Raw genomic sequence first — 21,023 nt, 5'->3', positions numbered from 1 at the left:
GGAAAATGGCCCACGTAGCACTCAGTGCACCACAATGCAGGCGTAACATCCCAGAGGATTTTGGCCTGGTCCAGGGTGAGTCCACAGCGGATACAGCCCGCTCCGTTCTGTTATGGTAAAATAACACATTTTTTAGTTTCAGCAGCATGTTTCAGCGTAGCAAGCAAGCTTAGAGGTGCTCTTTACAGAGTTCCTCTATTCTCTTCCCGCGGCATGTCTTTGAGCCATTGCAGCCAGCCAGGGGGATCGTAGGGTTATCGGTGGGCTTGGGCCCGGGCTGGTGGTAGTTCTGGATCTAGGGAAGAAGGCAGCGTAGGTCATGAGCCACATGACCACCACTATCTGGTTAACTCGTTTCATCCAATACAGAACTGCTATCACGCCCCAACCTAGGCACCAGAGGGTAGCGGCGACAAGCTTGATCAGCCAACGCCTTCTTCGTCTTTCTTGTAGTCCCGTGGTCAGGTAGGCCACGTGGCTTAATACGCCTATGATTATCAGGGCTTCGCACATTGTACTGGCAATTTTGAAGGGTGGGTAGAAGATGTTTGCTGTGTCCAGGATCATCCAGAGCACAATTGCTACGCCTTGGCAGATCCCCTTTCGATCGGTGGATATGGTAAGGCGGCCCAGCATGTAGGTTGCAAACATGGAGACTGCTAAGTCCTGTACTCCACCCCACATACTAAGGATGACCACTCTCGCACACCCTTGTAATAAAGCCAGTATTCTTAGCGGTTGGTCGGGGCTCCAGTGGCCAGTGCAGCAGTGGACCAGCCATATCACCGGAAGAGCATAGAAATCTGCTGTACTCACTCGGAAAAGAGCTGTACTGTCTGCATCTGTGGTGTTGTTAGCCATATTTAAGGTATCTTCTTCTTTTCCCGTTGTTGGTTCTGTACTTTCTCACTTATCTGTTTACCAAGGCTGCCTATGCTGCTGCTTCGTAGAGTTCCGGGACCGCAACTGGCTAGGGCGTGCCGGGGTTGAGTTTTTATACGCCATCTTGCTCCTCCCCTTTCCAGAGGAGGGGTTTCTTGTCTTCTTCCTTCTTTGCGGATTTTCTCCTTGGGCATGTGATTGCCCTAGCTCCGCCCTTAACTAGGGCGGCTACTATTGCTCCTGGCCAACGAGCATCAGCAGATAGGGCCACAGTTATCCAGCTCTTTATTACCCCAACTCCCTCTTCGATGATTTCTGTGGCCTCCTCGATTGCTGCCGTTACAACCCCCTTGACTGCCATTCCCGCTCTCTCGATCCAGGTGGACTCATGTTTTTCTTTCCCACTTCCACAGTGCATCCAGTGTTCTGCCGGGGAGTGACAGGTCCCGTTGTTGTAGATCCGATTCGGTCCTAGCCATTCATACCCAGTGGTTTCTTTGCCCTCACACAGGCTCTTTCGGAAGGCATGTCCCTCTGCTACGATGATCGTTGGGTCAGCTACAAATGGTACCGTCTTTCCCAGTACTTCATTTCTTTTTGACATTCCATGTCCCAGGATTACTTTGGCACATCCGACCCCAGGAGGGTATGCTCTTACCCACTCGTCCTTTATCTTTTTCCAGACCACTTGGCTCCCATAGGTGTCGTACTCGCCTTTGTAGTGCTTCAGGCAGTGTATCTTCCATCCTGGAACATGTTGACAGTGCCTTCTTGCAAGACTGACCGTGCAGGTGCTGTTGGCACGGTCACAACTTATAGCCCATGGTCTTGGGCTGACTACGGGCATGGGTTTGCTCCACATCCCCGGCCATATGTCTCGATCTTTGGAATAGACTGTGGCGATGTACTGGTACTTCAGCCAGTAATTGCTGGTGTTTACTAAGCATGGCACAACCCAACGTCTCACCTCATCTTGTTCCAGTCCCCACCATGTTGACTTAGAATCTGTACCCTTCTTTCCAGGCTTGTAGGACCCCTTTTACGGTTTTGTTGGCTTTTAGTCCGCTACAATTGTAGATCCAATGCGCCCATGTCGCTGGTGATTTACCGTCACTCACGAACACTGTGTTATTTAGGTCCTGGAAAACCCTTTCTGCTACGCATCGGTCCACTTTCTGGAAGTCCCCACTAGGCACTGATGTTAAGTCGTTGGGTCTTGGGACTTTTTCGACATACACGTCTGTTTGGTATGGCCCTTTGAGTCCCAAGCCTGTCCACAGTTGTCCTTCAGGGAAAGCCCCTACGAAGTGCTGTAGCGGCGTGACCCATATCCAGGGCAAGGTGCTATTCAGCCAATCTTCGTGGTACGCATTTGGTATGGTACCATATGCCCCTTTCTGGTCCATGAACCATGGCCTGGTAGCTGGTGTTATGACCATGTAATTCTGACTATCACACTTCTTCCCGGTGTTCCAAAAGCATGGGTTTAGGCTTTTTAACTGTTTATACACACAGTCTCTGGTGACATCCCTGATCCATTGTGGGTATGGGCCCTCTTTGGGTTCAAAGCCTGGATCTATTAATTCCAAAGTGGACTCCTGCATTGGTGCTTTCACTGGTGCAGCTGTGCCTGGTGGTGGGGTAGTACGTGTTGATGAGGTATCTCTGGTTCTGGGGATTCATCTGGTGTTGAGGTTGTGGGAGCTTGTGCATCATTACAGTCGGTTCCCTCTGTGGTGCTGTCTTGGTTAGTCCCTTTCTCTTTGGGTCTCCGGTTTTTAGGGGCTCGGCTACTGGTAAGATCACATGTGAGATTAAGGCTCCCCCAGAACGTCCACTTGGGGAGTGCAGCGGGGCATGTGTCGTTTTGTGGTGGTGCTGGGAATATGACTTCTTCTTCCCAGTACCCTTGGTTCTCCAGGCCTGCCAACGGCCTACATCCCCACGTGCAATACCATCCCGGTTCTTCGGATCCTGCCTGTATCCACGTACATCTCACAGTTTTTGTTTCTTTGCCTTGTAGCTTTAATACCTGTAGCATGAGTCCTCTATCTTCCATTTGTTGCAGTGCCTGTAGCACCTCCGTTCCATTGGATGAGTTGTTATTTTTAGCTGTGTTAAATTTAATTTCTGTTCCATTGAGTGCTGCTAACCAGTTTACCCACTCTCCCTCTTGCCTTCTTGTGGTGAGGTTGAGCCAGGTCTGGTTCTTGTCCCATTCCATTAAGATGGTTCTTGATTCCACTGTCCAGCAAGTCTGCTGCACAGTTTTAGTCGTCCCATGTTGGACCCTGGTATGGGTTAAGGCCCAAGGGTGACTGCCATAATGGTACAGGATGGCCAGGACAGCCACCAGTCCTGACATTACCGCCATTACTTTCGCCATGATTTTCATACACATGCAAGCTTTTTGTCCGGTTGAGCGTTTTCCTTTGTCAATGTTTTCCTGTTCCAATTCTTCTAGGTCCGGTGGGTGAGGCCCTTTTAATCTTGGCCTCCCCGTCCAGGCCTGGGCGTGCAGTAGCGGCAGATCCATCCGTCCTCAAGTGAATAGGACCAGACAGTACTCCGCTTCTTGTTTCTGCTTTTCCGGGGTTTTGTTTGTACTGTGTCTAGTTGCACTATGACAGGAGGTGATCCCTTTGTGCCGCCGCTCGAGGATCTGGTGGTTCGTTGCCTGAGGAGTGCTTTATACACTGGTGATTTGTATCGGATCTCAGTGTCCAACCCCTTCCACGCCCATTTCCAGCAGGCGACCAGCACCTGTTCCGGTTTGGGTAGGGGTCCTTCAGCGGGCGTTCTTCCCTCTTGATAGCCCCCAGTTATGAGGCTGTCGTATGCTTCCCAGAAATGCTCCCCGTCCCTTCGGGCTTGAGTCAGCATCGTATACAGGGGTTGTTTAGGGTGGTAACGTTGGGTTGGTGACTCGATGGTGAGGTTTGTCAGTCCAACACGCATATCATGCCTTAACGCCCGCTGCTGCTGCCAGGAATACCTATGGCTATCAATCAGGGGTCGTCCTGCTGAGACATCCATTCTGCTGGTGACCCTCACGTGCTCGTGCTGATTCTCAACCACCACACTCCCTGGATCTCCTTCCTTTTGGGCGAGTTGTCGATACATCTCTGGGCTGTTAGTCCAGATCTTTCCCGACCCTAGCCAGAGGTCAAAGTACATCCCCTGCAGGGGTTCGGCGTAATTGGGCCCCCATCGTAGTTTGAATAATTTTCCTGTGGTTGTTATGTAGGCCGTGTTCAATATCCACATCAAGCTCTCTGGACACTTTGGCACCGGCTGGTATTTGGTCCTTGCGGGGTTATAGGGCATGTACTTCTGCAGCCACCAACATGGCCTAGCTCTTCATGTACGGCCTGCACCACTTCTACCACGGAACCTTCGGGAACCACCCTTCCTTTGGGTGTCTGTTCCCACTTCTCTCTCCCAACGAAGACGATTCTTCTCTGTTGTACATACCGATCCACTTCATTTCCTTTCCAGTGAGCGCCTTCTTTTCCATGGGCTCTCTGATGCACCACGTCTAGGCACATCTTTAGTCGTAGTTCAGCTATTTTCTTCCATAAGTCTTGGTGGGCCACCATTTTGCCTTTAGCTCCCTCATACCCATTTTCTTCCCAAATGCTGAGGTCTTCTTTGAGCGCTTGCGCGCAATAGTAGCTGTCCGTTATTATTCTGGCTGTCTTTACTTTTCTTTTTTCCAATTCCAGCAGTCCTTCCAGGATTGCTGTTACTTCGCCTGCCTGGGCGCTTCTTGAGGCTCGACCCTTCTGTCGAAACTGCTCCTTTCCATCTTGTTTAAGGATGTAGCCCCAATACGCAGTGTCGTCTTGTCCTTTTCGTGATCCGTCGGTGTATAAAATCCATTCGTAGGGTTTTTCTTCTGTTTCTTGTGGTTTCTGTGCCTTTCTGTTAGCTGGTTGTGCCGGGCCAATTTCAAGATCTGGGTCCAGTAAGATGTCCTCCCACCTTCCCCATCTTGTGTTTGTAGCTTTAGTACTTTCAATTGTCTTTTTCCTCAGTTACCGGTGAACTTGGCTTTGGGTGATGACCTTGATTCCTTGCCCTTGGGCTAGATCTTTCATTGTGCCCCAGTATCTTGCCAGGACTGCTAACTCCTTTTCTTCTTGCGGGAACTTCTTCTCCACTGATAAGGTGTAGCTCCACAAGGTTACCATTCCCCCTCCTTCGTTTTTCACCTTCACTGCATCGTCGTCCTCGCAGCTTACTTCAGCTACTAGCCTGGTGGTTAGGCTCCTTGGCTCCAGCCTGATGGCGTCTTGAATCACAGCCTTTAGGCGTCCCAGATTTTGCTGGTCTGTCGCTGTCCAGCTCCACTTCTTTGGGGTTTCTTCCCCTGATTCTTCCCCTTTCTTTTTCAGGCAGGCATAGAGGGGCTTGCCATACTTCTGGTAGTTCGGGACATGGTCCCTCACATAGTTACACAGGCCTAGGATTTTCTGTAGGTCATTCTCCGACGCCGGTGGGCGGACTTGGTTCAGTTTTTCTCGGTATCCGTCCGACAGTCCCAGGTCTGCGGCGACCTGGAACCCCAGATAGTTCACCCGAAACTGGCCAAATTGACATTTCTTCAGATTGAGCTTCAATCCTGCATCTGTCAATCGCTCCACCACTTGCTGTAGCCTTTGAAGGTGCTCTTCTTCGGTGTCATCCGCCAGGAATACATCATCGATGTAGATGATCACTCCGAGGTCTTTCAGGACGTCCATTACAGCCGCCTGGAAGACATTTGGTGAATTTTTGTATCCCTGTGGCAGGCGCTGCCACACATAGGCTTTACCTTTGTGTGTGAACGCCATTTTCCGTTGTGACTGTTTAGCCAGCCTGAGGGAGAAGAATCCGTTCGCTAGGTCGATACATGACTTAAACCTCTTCACCTGGAGTGTCTTCAGTGCTCCTTGGGGGTTAATCAAACTCGCCCAATTGGCTACAGTCCGTCGGTTAAGGGCCTTAAAATTAATTACGGGCCTCCAGCCGCCTCCCGCTGCTTCTGGTTTCTTGACTGCCTGAATAGGGCTGTTAGTAATCGGGTTCGGTTCTTCTCGAACAATTTCCAGTGCACTTAGTTCTGTTACTATCTTGTCCATTTCTTCTACTGCTCCTGGATTCAGGGGGTACTGTCTCACCGGTGGGTGTACTCCTCCTTCAATAGTATGGACATATTTGGATCCTAGATCCCCACAATCGTTCTTGAATCTGGCGACCGTTGCTCTTGTGATTATTTGTCTCAGCTTCTCCTTCCTTCGGGGGAGAAGTCACTCTCCTCCAGCTTCTGCGCCGTGGCTTCTGGTATATTTACTGCTTTGTACCATTCTTTTGCCGAGCTGCTCTCGGGGCCGGACACCAATCTCACTGCTCTGGATTGTAGTGTGTCCAGCCTACGCCTTAGTGATTTCCGTCCTCGTCTTGGCTCGTTGAGTCTTTTTAGATCTCTGGTTGTTAGGAGGTTGTTGGGACCTTTAAGCCATATTACTCCTTTCCAGATCCCATACGGCATTCTGTCTATTTCTCCGTTAGCCAGCATAATTTTTAAGTGTCCTTTTGTTTCAAGGCTTCTGCGGGTCATCGACACCTCTGCCACGGAATCCACCAGGTAGGGTTCCCCATCCACGTTGGCATAGATGTCTTCCCCCACCCAGTAGGCATTCCTTAGGGTGACCCACGCCTCGGACGCCGTTGCTTCTGTGGCCCTCCGCCCTGCATCATCGCACGGGTGTTTTGGAGGGCCTTTCTTTGTTCTGGGGTTAGTTTACTATATTCTTCCGGAGGCAGATATCCACCTTTCTTAGCTGCTGTCTTGGACTGCTGCACTTGTTCTGTGGGGGCTCTCGCCTGTTCAGTCTTGGCGCCCGCCGGGGCCTTCTGTTGCCCATATTCTGCGTTGGTCTGGGTTCTCTGCTGATTTCCTCGTTCTTTGCTCCTTCTGCTCTCCCAATGCTGTTGGGCTAGGTCCCAGCTTTGTACCGCTGCATCCATTTGAGGCACCGTGGTGCTCCCCACGGGCATTTTTATGAATTCTAATTCTCCCGGTTTGTTAGCAGTCACCGCTCTCAGGGCTCTTACGTATCTTGCGGGGGCTATCGCCTGCTTCAGGTTGTGCCACACCTGTGTTAGGGTTTGATTTCGCTCCAACCCTGCTCGAGCCCTGGCAATGTGCGCGTCTTCATCGTCCATGTCTTCCAGCACTAGCCTTTCATAGCTTTGCCGAGCCATGACTGAGCCAAAGCCTCTTCGCCTCTTCATCGGCGGTGCCTCCTTCGACGAGTCTCCACACTTCTCTCAGATATTCTCTTATGTTTTCTCCTGGATGCTGGTCCCTCACCAGGAGTTTGAGCTTCCTGAGCTCTTGGAAATCTTGTCCCGTGAACGGGGTCGTTGCTCTTTCCGTCTTGACCCGTAGTTCAGCCTTGGGACCCTGCCGGCCCGATGGTTGCGGCGGGCCCTCATCTTCGTCTGTGGAGATTTCCTTCTGGATTTCCCTTATTACTTTTCACGAGTACATCACCGCAGCCTTCATTCTCTTTAACATTGCATCGTGCGCCACAGCGACATACCCTATCCGAAAATTGCTGGTTAGCTCTTTGCATGCCACCAGAGTGGGGTATGTGGGCATCATGATGATGTTGGCCCATTCTCCCAGGGTCGCTGTCACCTCTAGCTTCAGGTTTTCTTCCAGCCTGCCTCTCCAGCTGTCTGGGATGTCGTGGTCGGTTTGGCCGGCCTCTGGCACATAGGCTTGTCTCTTGTCTTTAGTCTCCACGTATCCCCACTCAACGTCTCGCGCCATCCTCTCCGAGGAGGTCCGCATGTTGTATATTTCAGTATCCTTTTTTCCCCCCTTTCGCCGGGCTATTCTTAGGTCTTTGCGTTCTTCGGTGGTTTGTCCAGCCACGTAGGGTAGGCTACCCCACTCTTCTTGCCCCTCGGAGTCCTGCTCCTCTTGGTTTGCCTGGAACGAAGGGTCGCCTGTCTCCTCTTCTTCTTCCTCCTGACAAGACTGTCTGGCTGACATGCAGGCTGAGCCGGGCGAGTTGCATTCTTGTGCCCCCTGTCGAAGTGGATAGCTTCTCCGCCGGTTCTCGTCTGGTCCTTTGGGCTCAGGAATCCGTTCATCGGGGTCCCCTTCTAGAGTCCTGTTGGTCGAGTCTCAGTGCCGAGGGCTGGCCTGGACCGAAGCCCTTGCCGGTGATGTTAACGCCTCCGGGGTTCTGGTGAATCCTTCTGGCTGCATCAAGGGCTGAGTCGGATGTCCCGACCAGTCATTTTGCCAGCTCATGCGTTGTAGCCCCCGACCCCCTTGCTCATCTCTGGGCACAGGTATCAACCTTATCCCTGGTTCAGAGGCCACCCTTGGTCTAGGCAGTTTACCTGCCTTGTCTCCTAATCTGGTACTGGCCAGGATCTTTTTCTTACGCTCTTGGTCTTGACTCTTGCTGGTCACTACCACTAGTTCTTGTATGCTGCCCCACATACCTGGCATCCTCATATACAGCTTCGCCAGTGCTATGATGGTACTCTCGGCGTGTTCCCAGGGCATGTGGTTGGACCTCAGGCCGTCAATGCATACTACCACTCTTCTGAATTGCATCACACTTGCTCGGCCGAGGCCCTTTTCCAGCTTGGCCAGCATCTCTTCCTGGTATTCTTTGAACTCTTCGGCTCCTACATAAGGGTCGATGGGTACGTGGAGAACGGCATAGTAGGGCAATCTTGCTCCACTTGTCATTATCACTTGTCGGGCGACTGGAGTTTCCCCAGGTTTCCTGCTTTTCCTTTGCAGTATTTCATCCTTGTAGTCCTGCCCGGCTTTGCCCACTAGGTCTCTTCTAAAAGTGGCATTGTAGATTTTTAGGTTAATGTCAGTGAACACCAACAGCGCGTCTCCATCGATCTGCCATGGGCTTCCGATCCATTGGTAGACTCCAAGCTTCCCCTGACCGGGGATCCTGCGAATTTCATCTGGGAGTCGGTTTAATGGCAGGAGACGCTCGTCGTTCCCCCTTTCTTCTTCACTCTCGCTGTCCATTGGCAGGAGCAGATGCTTCTGCTTTTCTTTGCGTTTTTTACGGGGCTGAGGTTTGCGGCCAGGGTTGGTAGTTGGCCATCTTCCGAAGCAGCTCCCCCTGCCGTGCCAGATGTTTCCCTTGTTGTTCTGACTTTTTCAGCAGTCTTCTTATGGACTGGGTGGCATCCCTAGTCAGGGTTGACGGGAGGTTTAGATTCTCCTCTGGTATGAGGCCGTGGTTGACTCCTCGGTCCTCTTCCTCATCTGAGGTTATTTCTGTTACGGTTGCTAGGTCTTCATCAGGATTTGGCCCTGCATCCGATTCTGCTTCCTCCGGAGGGTTGATCTCCGGGTCTTCTGTGTCGGCCCCCGAGCCTTGATGACCTGCCGTACTCCCTTCTTGGTCAGACGCCAGGCTTTCCTCTGGAGGGTCTTCCGGGATACTCCGGCGAACATCCTCCTTGCTCATGGCCCGGAGAAGGGCCCCTCTGTTATGCAGCAGTGCTACTTGCTTCGTAAGACTGTTACTTTTGCTGGTCGCTCTGGTATGGTCAGGGTCTTCCAGGACGCACTCTGTTCCCAAAATCCCTGCCGTCATTTTTATAATTGGGTCGTACTTCTTGGATGGGCTGATGAGAGCGGTTATCCGGCCTTCACGCCACCGATCCATCAGGTGTATCCACCACGTTAGCCAGGCCAGGACATCTGTCTCTTTCTTGACTTCGGTGGGGTGCTTCAAAATCATGACCGCTTGGGTTCCCATTAATTGGGGCACGTAGTAATACTCATTCCGGGCCATCGCCTCCTCTATTTCTTCCTCTACTGCCGACGGTTCCCTCCCATCCACATATCTCATGAAGTAGTCGTGAACCGCGGGGCTCCAGCTCTGGAGGCCCTCTCCATAGAGGATAATCCGATGCGGGATCCTGGGCTTCGCTTGCTTCTCACTGTCTCCATCATCGATGTCGTGTGGATCTTCCTTCAATCCAGGGTTTCTCAGCGACTGTGGTCCCGCACCCTGTGCGGCCTCCGCCATCCCTGCCTTTTTCCGTCTTCGTTGTTCGAGTCGTCTGTCCCAAGGCCTCCCTTGGTACTCTCGGGCAGGGGATGAGTCACAGACTAGTTGGGCTATTCAGCGCCGCTTCCGGTATTCAGCCTGACTGCTCCCGTCGGTCGCTCCTTCTTCCCGCTCCTCCTCTAGGGTCTCCGCGGGCTGGTGGCTCAGCTTCTCTCACTGGTCACGCAGCAGTACTGCCCTCTGGCAGGACTGCCCTCTGGCAGGACTGCTCTGCCGAAGTGCCTGGGCAGAGTCTCTCTCTATACCGCACACTTGGCTTTTCTTCTCGGGTCGTCTCACACGACTAGCAGTGGATTCTTCCGCCTGGATTCCTCCTCTGCCGGGGGTTCTTCTTAGGCCCGATGAACCTTTTCATCGAGCCCCACGTTGGGCGCCACGTGTTAGATCCCGAGTTACCCCTGTACAGGTGGTTGCGGCCCAGCTCTCCGTCTCACGGGTCCGATCCTCAAGCCCGTGGGTCTTACCCTATCGGGACGGTTTAGAGGACTGTTTAAGCTGGTGGCGAGGAGATTCGCCTAGCTTCTAACTGCCTTCATCCGCACGTCTACCCTGCTTACTCTAGTATAGCACCTGACCGAATAGCCCCTGTGGGCCAAATACTACACTAGCCGCGTGCGTTCACGGCAGCTCTCCTCTCATTGATCTGTGCACTTGGTATGGTGCTAGGATATTTTTTAGTGGCTCGGACAGTGAGCCCCAAGGGTCTGTTAATTTCAGTGGGCTAGAGTAACCTATTAGAACCTTATTTGATGTTGAACACACTATACCTAGTGATTACGCCCTGTAGAAGATGTCATAAATGTGAGGTCCACAACTTAATCTTTAACTGCAGTGGATATATTTATTGCATAGTTTAGCAAGGGCAAGCATACAGTTTAATTCATTCAGATCTGATTAATCCTATCCTCTAAAATCACTATCCTTATATTAATAAATTTGATAACCTGATACGATGGCTGTTGCTGAGTTACTGAGGTTGGTCCAATTTGGAGAGAGGAAGGGAAAGGGTGAAGCGGTGATCAGTCGATCCAATCCTTTCACGACTGCCGAACTGCTGGATTTCATCGAGAGTCCCTGGCTTTGTCCAAAGCCCCGAAAGTCCCGACCTCCACAGTTTCTCCTTGGCAGGATGAACACGAAAAGAATTCTGGTTGGTCCAGTCGAGACCCACAGCCGGTTTGGGGTGGTTAATCCTCCTACGCTCGGCTCCCTCTTGCCAGCTGTGGCTCCCCAGATTCTTCTCTTTGCGATGTTAGGCTGTTCGTCTGTTCCTTCTCGGTGGTTTAGAGTTTAAGTCCGTAGATTCAATGCTCCCGTTTTGGTCTGTCGTCCAACATGTCTCAAACTTGGTGCCAGCTGACGAGGATAACTACGATCTCCGTTGTGCAGCGGTTCTTATACTCCCTGCTCGTTGGATTTCCCCCATCGGGCTACAATGAGTCACTTGCCGGAGTCCAACCATATTAGGTGGTAGCTCATCCTCCTTGTTCATTCCTCCAGATGTTTCCTGTTTGCTTCACTTATCCTCTCCCTCTGGTCCAGTTACTCAACATTTCCTGGCCGAACCTCTCAGCATGATTTTGTTTTGGTTACTCACTTAGCTACTAGCTGTTGCAATGATTTCACAATTTCTAGTAGTCAGAATCAAAACACAGTTACAATCACAATCTTTTCTTATGGTTACACTCATTTCAACAGTTCATTCTTACATTTTCTAATACAGAATCATCGTTGATCGCATTTCAGTTTAGTGTCCTTTATGTCACCAAAAACAGGATCTGCAGCTATTTTAGCTTGTCTGTTTATGAATCTGACCAGATCTGAAAATCTTGGTCTCTTTCTGGTAAACTTTCCACATCTCTCTTATTTTGTAGGGCAACTTGGAGACAATGACTCTGAGATTAGTGGGATTCTCTGTCTCTTGCAGCTGATCAAGGTCCTGCATTGCATTGTTACAACCAGTTAAGAACAAGGAGTAACTATGGAGAGCCTTAGCATCGTCTGGCTTGATTTGTGGCCAATTGAGAGCCCTGTTCATGTAAGCAGATAAAATTTTCAGCTCGTTGCCATAGTGATAAGTTTCCTTGCTTCACTGTAGCCTTGATGTGGACTCATGTGTTGGCAACTCCTGACTAAGTCTCTGGGCTCACCTCTAGTAAATTGTTCAAGGTAGTATAACCTGTCATCATTATCAGTTTTGTCATGGATGGTACAGTCAAAAACCCTCATGAAAGATTTAAATTCAAGGGGGTCACCACTGAACACAGGTATGTCTCTTTGGGGCAGATGAGTCAGTTTCTGTTGTTTGACTAACATCTCAGTGATGTGATTTTGTTTTAGCATCACTTCACACAGATTTACAGCATCAGTATTGCTATTAGTGTGCTGTGTTTCATTTTCTTGTTTCACTTTATTGTTTACCTGTGACCTTTCAGTGTGTTCCCACTGTAATACTGGCTCTGGTCTGGACAGCAGATTGTCCACTGACTTCACCTCAGAATGAGCGCTTTGTTGGCTCACATGCTCACAATTCTCCAGCGCTTTTAGTTTTGCTGAAGATGCAGCAATTGCTGTCTCAATCTTTAGCTGATCTTTCATTGCCTTTAACTTACACTCTTCAAGCTCTAATGGCTCTTTCTCTTTCAGGGATGCTGCTTGTGCAAGTAAGGCGGCGTGTTCTGCTTGTTCCTTCTGATGCATGAATGCATGGATGATCTTGAAAATCCTGAAGATCTAGAAGTTCTGGACGATCCGGTTCTGGACGATCAAGATCTGGACGGTCTAGAAGAATGGTCAGCAGCTGTGCTTTGTCCCTCATGAAGCACAGGTTCATCCTCCGCTGGTGCAGCAACCATAGATACACTGTCATCTGGACTCACAGCGTCTTGATACTGTTGCCTTGATGCATAGATCCATCCTTCAGCTTCATTAATAAATTGATTGAATCTTTCATTCTTTGGCTTGAACCAAAATTTTTGATCTGCATCTTTTTCATCATCAGGCAACAGTCTGAGTACACCATCATTTGCATGACCAAACTCAAAAGTTTTGAGCATTCAACCAAATGTTCATCAACAGTGTCTGGACTCTGATTGTCTTTCATTAGTCCATCTATTTTGTTCACTTTTGACGTTAACTGTGATAGTTCGGACCTTCTTGTGTTTATAAATCTGCTTAGTAGCTCTTCTAGGCCCTGTTCGGTGGGCTTTGGTGCCCTCTTGTGGTCATTCTTGCTCCCGCAGCTCTGTGTTCTTGGTCTCGTAACGACGCCGCCGTCAGCCATGTTTGTGTACACAACGTCTGATTCAACTGTTCATGAAACGGTCTATAACACAAAGCACCGTGGCTTTCTTTATGAGTGTTATCTTATGAAGACCCAACATGCTAGTCGTCTCACTTTCGTCTTCCATGCTTTGTACTTTCACTTATCTGGAAACGTGTCGTTGTGTTCTTGCCTCGTTGCGTTCGGCTATGCAGACTTCATGGTGGCGCGGCCGTCGTGTTGCTGAGCTGGGTCGTTTTACTAAATGTAATAGCTATCTTACTTGTTCTTCGTGTTGCTCTTCATTTCTTTGTCTATAACCACTAACCAATGACAGGAGACCGTTTTTACACATAACTCTGGCTGGCCGCGGACACAGACGTGTGACGCGATGTCATGGTCATGTAAAACGACCGTGTTGCTCTGCCATTTCTTTATTGAAAAACAACACTTTCAATACATTTGTACTTCCTGCTTCCTACGGAAGCCGCATAAGCCCAAATACCGGCGGCTCAAACTCAAAGCACATTAAACCCTTTTCTCGTCTGGATGAATTAACATGAAAAATCAACAATAATAAATGGCGCTTATATATGGCGTGTGTATATATATTACCTTTTTACATGTACATAGCTTTTGGTTTTGTCTGCGTTTTACCTGTCAAGTCCTCAGTTTTGTTTTTTAACCGTGCCTGTGTCTATATATGTTTGATGTTTGTACTAAGAGAGCAAAGTGTAACTGGAGTCAAATTCCTCATGTGTGTACACATACCTGGCGAGTAAAGGTGATCCTGACTGTTTAAATACAAACTGTCATTGAAGCAGAACATTTAGGGTTCCATTCATGGATCAGATACTTCAAATCAAATCAAGCCCAAATTCACAAAACACATTTTGCCTCGGAGGGCTTTACAATCTGTACAGGGAGTGACACCCTCTGTCCTTAGACCCTCGGTTTGAGTGAGGAAAAACTTGCCCACAAAAAACCTTTAACAAAAAGGTGGAAGAAACCTCAGAGTAGGGATCCCTCTCCCAGGACGGACAGACGTGCAATAGATCATATGTACAGTACAGATCAACACAAACATATTGTACAATCACTTGTTGTGATTATTTTTAATCACCTTGTTAGAGAACAGCATGTTATGCAATTGGTACTAAAACATTGATCAGTTGGACGTGTATTCAAAAGCACCTAAAATGCACTCTAAAAATGTCATCTGAAAGCCGAATATCCTGAACCTTTTGTGAGTAGTGGAGACTTAACTGACTTCAGCATCCACATTTCTTTCTTCTTTCTCCAGGTCTATCTGGCAGAGTGGAGGGGTCAGAAGGTGGCTCTGTCTAAACTATCCTCTCTGGAATACCAGGATGATTTCCACCATGGAATATTCATGTTAGAGGCCCTGCAGGGCCCCCAGGTGGTGCAGTTGGTCGGATTTTGTCTTGAAGACAACACTCTGGTCACGGAGCACCACCCACATGGTTCACTGCTTAAATTGGATTCTGTTTTTGCACAAGAGCAACACCAGCAACACAACACATGGCAGATCCGGCTGCGGCTGGCTACAGATTACGTGTCTATCCTTCATTACCTCCATAACAGCCCGGCTGGGCGGCGTGTTATGTGCGATTCCAACAGCCTGGAGAAAACTCTCTCACAGTTTCTGTTGACAAGTGACTTTCATCTGGTAGTGAATGATGTGGATGCCCTGCCTGAAGTGGACCGCTCCAGAGGCTTGTTGGTCAAATGTGGCCACCGGGAACTCACTGGGGACTTTGTAGCCCCAGAGCAACTGTGGCCATTCAGAAACATAGGGAAGCCATTTTCTGACAATCTCATGCCTGAGTATGATGAGAGGACAGACATCTGGAAGATCCCAGACGTGACATGGTTCTTGATGGGAAGGGTACCTGGAGGAGATTTAGTCCACTTCCATCTCTTTCAGATTCACGAGGAGTGTAAGAAGGAAGACCCCATGCTTCGCCCTTCAGCTCTGGATGTTCTGAAAGTGTACCAATCAGTCTACAGCAGCATGGTGCGAGGCAATGCTGGCTTTAGAGACATGCTGTAGAATACATGTCTGACCCATTTAAAAAGACAGACGCCAGTTTAACAGATCTACTCAGTTTGGAACCATGGAAAGACATTTTATTATTTCATTCACTTGAGACTTGAAACTCTTTCAGGGAATGAGACCAGGACCAGACATTAGAGCTAGCTAATATGTATGTAGTGCTATTTGCAAAATCTCTGTAAGTGAGAAGTGAAGAGATTTTTGAGTACACAAACAGCTTTCTAACATTAGTTAGCTATCTTTGCTCTTGTCTAATTGCCAATAACGGTTTGATGTGGTCCTTACCATGCTTTGCTTTGCACAATTTACATTTTCTTCTCATTTGGATGCTGTTTTTTTTTTTTGTGGTTTTGGTAGCCAAGTTTTATCACAGATGATCTGGCTGACATCTCCAGACAGTCACAGCGTCTGTCTCCCTCATTCACTTTCTTGCTGTGAAGTCAAAGTGTGTGGGGAGAGGTTACCGTGGTTAACAGTAACACAAATTTCAAGTTTTACATCTAGTCAACAGACAACAGACAGGCAATTTAGTTGTAATTTGCAACAACTGCAGTTATGGCTTGACTTATTCTTTACAAAAGAGTCTACTTCTTACTTTCAATAGATCACAAAGGATTCATACCTTAAGGTTTCATTCCTGAAGCAGAGAAATCTGACATGTAATTCTGTATTTTGGCTTCTTAACACATTACACTTTAAACAGTATCATGAAAAATACATTATAGAACAACAAACTGTATATCTTTTCTGAACACAGTGTGTGTAATCTACAATATGATAACTTCTGACACTGCATGGACTGTTAGAGCACACTGTGGGTTCTTACTACAGTTAATTGTTGAGGTGTGTTTATAGGTAGTCATAATGTGTTATAAGCCTCGTCAGTAAAGAGCATCCATAAGACACTTGAAGGCATAATTTATTCAAAGTCACATCCATAATGTTTCATGACTGTTGTTGATGTGGTGCATCAGAAAGCACTGTGTTTATGAATGTAGTATGAATGCGTTATAATTCACAATAAATAACTCATTATATATGTGATATTCACATAAAGTGTTACTTAAAGTTTCAAAACTTGTCAAAACCCCCAACCAAAATACTGAGAGCGTTACCAAAATACAGTGTAAAATCCTACGAGTGATGTGTCTCAATCAGCAGAGGTTTCACAGCCTCATCTCCCTCTCACAGGTGGGGACACTAACATCTGAATAAAGGACTTTAACATTTATAATTTTTCATATAATGTCATGATGTAAATTAAGTCCAAACGGTTGACTCTTTCAGCATTGGCCTCACAAGGTTCAGGATACTTTAAATGTTAGATAGCATGTTGAGCCATTTTAACTCATGAATTTGAATATTTAGTTTATAGCTAATAAAAAAAAAGAAGTAATGTTTCATTGTGCAATACCAGATTAAATAAAAGACTGGGTTTAATTATATTCTCTTTGTGAGTGTCTTATGTTTATGTTCTTTCAAATTATCCAGTTCACATGCAATATTTAGCATGAATTTAAGAAGCTAACTGTATTAGACCTGTTAAAGACCTTGTCAAATTACTAACAAAGTCGACCAGTTCTCCTCCTGTGTTGTCATAGAGTACCTATAACCATAGTTACTCATTTTCATGCATACATGGGAATCATTTACAATACAATAGATTTGTATATATTTCTCACTGGAAAACTCATTAGATTTGTCCCTAGTTACTTTTTAGAAATACATTTCCTAAATGTTCTGAGAAGTTATTATTTTAGTTAGCTAGAGAAAAAAACCACATAATACATATTATTAGTAGTAGTAGTAGTATTACACATTCATTATAAGTATAACAAGTATAAGTATAGATACTAGGGTTTAAAAAGACTTCTGTAGAAGTTGAAGTATTAACTCAAGCTTTTTACTCAAGTAGAAGTGTAAAAGTACTGGCTTCAAAAGTATTTAAAGTATAAAAGGAAAAGTAATGTAAAGAGGGAAAAAAGGCCATCATACATTAAAGAACCATTACTGTATACGTGTGTTACTGAGCATTAACGTGTGTTTTATGGAGCGGAAGATATGATGACTAGTTATATGCCTATAAGTATTATAATAGTATACATGCTATGCTATGTATAACAGCACTATACAGTATAGTGCACTGAAAAAAATAACTCATAAGATTTACTTAAAAAATATATTGTAAGTATTTGCACGCAAATTATTTAAGTAAAATTTAATGCTGCAAGTAACACTTATTTGCCAGTATCAAGTAAAATTTACTTGCCATAAAACATAACAGTTGTGAAGATATTAAGTAGCATTTACTTAATTACATCCAAGTTTTAAGTTACATTTATTTAAACAAATTAAGTAAAGTCTACTTATTTTTCATAGACGGGAACATCATTTTCCTCAAAATTTTAAGTACATTTATATATCTGTAGTATTTGCTGTACTACTGTAATTTAGTAGATTTTAATTATTTTCTTGTGCTTGGCATTTTAATTTACTTGGTTGCATTAAGTTACACTACTCATTAAAATTAGGTAATCATTGCCATCATTCCAGTCTTTTTCTTTTGATAAATGTTACTCAATAAAATTAACCAATACTCTATGCATTTAATATCTATCTATCACATGTTATACAACTAAATTACAATGCAATTAAAGTGTTTATTTTTCATTTTAAACAGTTCAACAAACAAGTACCATTAAGGTAAATCCACTACTATTGTGGATTGATTTGCCCAAACTTTTATGGGGCAGCCATAAATTTAACATTGGCATGACTGACATAAAAAGAACAAACAGACAGTCTTACACAGTATACACTACATCCAATATATACTATTGTGCCAAAATATTAGGAACACTGTCACTGTCAATAGCATTAGATTGTGCAGGTGTCCCAATACTTTTGTACATACAGTACATATCTAGGATAGTGCTTTTCAAATATGCAGTGAAAAACTTGCAACCCTCTGAAACAGAATTTCAGCATACGTTACAGAAATATAATACTCGGATATTCAAGAACGTTTAACACACAAACAGGCTCAAAACAACTTCTTTGAGAGGGTCATCGACTGGCTCCTCATCAGCACCATGGACGATGAGTATTTTGAGGATGTGGTTACTGACATCACTCCGGCTGTCCTCCTGCATACAACGTACAACAGAAAAGAAGAATGTTATTGAGAAATAAATAACAGAATTCATGAATCATTTAAAGTGACTTCATTATCAGGGAAGAATGAATAGAAGATGTTGTTTGCTTTCCTCTTAACTTGAACATTAGATTAACTTGTGTCATTACATTTATTTTTGAATAGGGCTGCCACAATCGATTATTTTGATAGTCGAAGGAACACAACTGTGATGTAAACGTGCATGTTTTGAAGCATTTATTTTCTTTTTTTGTTTTATTTTGAAACTACTTCCGCTTTGGACTTCTGGTATGGATTGGATATATGCTGGTGCTCTTGTCGGCCATCTTGCCTGCAGATGGGTACTCTTGGCACAGGGGAGGGAGAGACGCTGAATGAAACACAGATACACTGCAGACACACAACAAGTCCAGACACACAACAGGAGACTCTCTGTGTCAGATGAGTTCTCACATGTTGACATGTTAAACTTTAATTGAGTCTCAAAATGACGTCACAGCTCTGTGACGCAGTTACGACGAGTCCATGCTAACTAAGCAGCTAAACTTTAGTGCCGATCCTCCGTGTTTAGATCCCACCCTGTGTGGGTCACTATACTGTCATTGGTCAGGCACGCACACATTGTGAACAATCCCATTGGCTTTAGAGTGTAACAATCTGTCGATACAAATCAGCCATAAGCCAACACTTTTTTGTTCTCCTCCGATCTATGTTGATCTCATAAGTCGCCTCTGTGAAGTCTGAATGCCGGAAATCGAGTAACGAGGCTGTTTTTAAAATGTAAGGAGTAGAAAGTACAGATAATTGCGTGAAAATGTAAGGAGTAGAAGTAAAACGTCTGCTGAAAAATAATTACTCCATAGATACCCAAAAATTCTACTTAAGTGACGTAAGTATTTGTACTTTGTTACTTGACACCTCTGTATCACCGTCACCGCACAGTAATAAGGTTCCTAGTTCAAACCTACCTACCGACTATACGGAGCCACTAGGGGGCCCCCAATTTGCAAGTGCAAGGAAGATGTGACTTGAGTTAGTGGGGTTATCAACTATTAAACTACAGCATAACTATTATTCTTATAGTTGGTTTGTTTTTTTATTGTTTGCACTTGTTGCACTGGTCCAAGATCATTTAGCTTTTGCTGATTTCTGGTGATCTTGTTCAGTGGCCTCAAACGTCAGACTCTACATACCACAATCATAGAAACAAATGCAAAATGGTTCTGAAGGGGTTGCAGTGTTACATGTAAATGTTTCTTACTACCTGAAACATCAGTATTATAATTACTAGTTTATTGTTTTTTATTGTTTGTACATTAATATGGAGGCTGGTCCTTTGTATTTTTATTGATTGGTTAAAGTCGTTTTTTGTTGGGGGGTTTTTACACAAAAAACCCATAATGTGACACAAAAAAACAGTGTCACTTATTTGGGACAAAATCCCTGTGTGTAGGATTTAGATACCACTAGCGGTGTAGTTGCAGAATGCAACCCAATCTACTTACCCTCCCTTTCCAAACAGGATGAAGAAATAGTAAATATTTCTTGCATTTGCTCATTCATGTGTCTTTACTGTACAAAGATAAAACTTGGGGGTATGAAACTGCATAGCGCGACTGCATATTTCTATCTGAAACCTGGCTGAATTCAGATGCAACTGCTCTTCTTATTGAAACTGCTCCATTGAACTATGCTTTTAATTTTTCTTGTAGTCAGGGGAAGAGGGGAGGTGGTCTGGCCAACATTGCTTCTAAAGCTGTTGAGTGCAGACAAGTCTCCTTTGATGTTTTTAACTCATTTGAATATCTTGCTTCTGTTTTTAAATGCCACTCATCCATACTTACAATCACTGTATATAGAGCGCCAAATCATTGCCCCAACTTTCTAACAGAATTCTCTGAGCTTTTATCCATTCTTAACACAAACTATGATAAAATTCTTATCGTTAGCGATTTTAACTTGCATATTGACAACATAACTGCGATGGTTAAACCACTTCTTAAAAAAAGTAACCTAAATCCTGCAGATTTTAACAACTACAGACCAATTTCAAACCTCCCGCCTCTCAGATCCTCGACAGCTGGACACCTGGTCGTGCCAAGAACCTCTACAAAGAAATATGGGGAATCCGCCTTTAGCCACTGTGGTCCCCTTGTCTGGAACACCCTGCCTGTGGATCTTAGGGACTGTACCTCTGTAGACATCTTTTTAAAAAAGCTTTTATGTAAGGTGCCTCACCATACACGTGCCACCTCCTGCCCTCCTTTCTTTTTACTTTTCATCCTATGTGTATATTCTCCTTACAGGTTTTAATGTAGTTTTATATTTTTTATTTTATTGCTGTAGTTTTTGTTTGTTGACTTGGTTTTCTTTTTAACTTTTGTGTTATCCATTTTGCTGGACTCTTTCTATTGTTGTGTACTTCTGTTTTATTTTTTCTCTGTGCAGCACTTTGGGCTGCATGTCTGCATTAAAAGGTGCTATATGAAAAAATAAAGTTTGAGTTTGTTTAAAAAACAAGGAAGGGAG

The 21,023-nt window shown here is 45.7% G+C and overlaps 1 protein-coding gene across 1 annotated transcript; it reads left to right on the top strand.

Annotated features, from left to right (window-relative positions):
* Window positions 1–12,707: 12,707 nt before the first annotated feature.
* On the top strand, window positions 12,708–16,783 carry pomk (protein O-mannose kinase). Its single transcript, XM_027272964.1, has 2 exons — window positions 12,708–12,780; window positions 14,490–16,783. The coding sequence occupies exons 1-2, from the start codon at window positions 12,708–12,710 to the stop codon at window positions 15,335–15,337; spliced, it is 921 nt and encodes a 306-aa protein (XP_027128765.1). The 3' UTR covers window positions 15,338–16,783.
* Window positions 16,784–21,023: the final 4,240 nt, after the last annotated feature.

Source organism: Larimichthys crocea, chromosome XXI, assembly GCF_000972845.2.
Source record: "Larimichthys crocea isolate SSNF chromosome XXI, L_crocea_2.0, whole genome shotgun sequence".
Taxonomy (NCBI): domain Eukaryota; kingdom Metazoa; phylum Chordata; class Actinopteri; family Sciaenidae; genus Larimichthys; species Larimichthys crocea.
The sequence above is the reverse complement of the archived record's forward strand: the minus strand, read 5'-3'. Positions and strand labels throughout refer to the sequence as shown.

Bases quoted from the DNA above. Each gene is read 5' to 3' on its own strand.
- pomk (XM_027272964.1), top strand. From the start codon at position 12,708: ATGGATGATCTTGAAAATCCTGAAGATCTAGAAGTTCTGGACGATCCG. The intron at 12,781-14,489 runs GTCTAGAAGAAT...GTCATCTGAAAG, and splicing joins GGACGATCAAGATCTGGACG to CCGAATATCCTGAACCTTTT.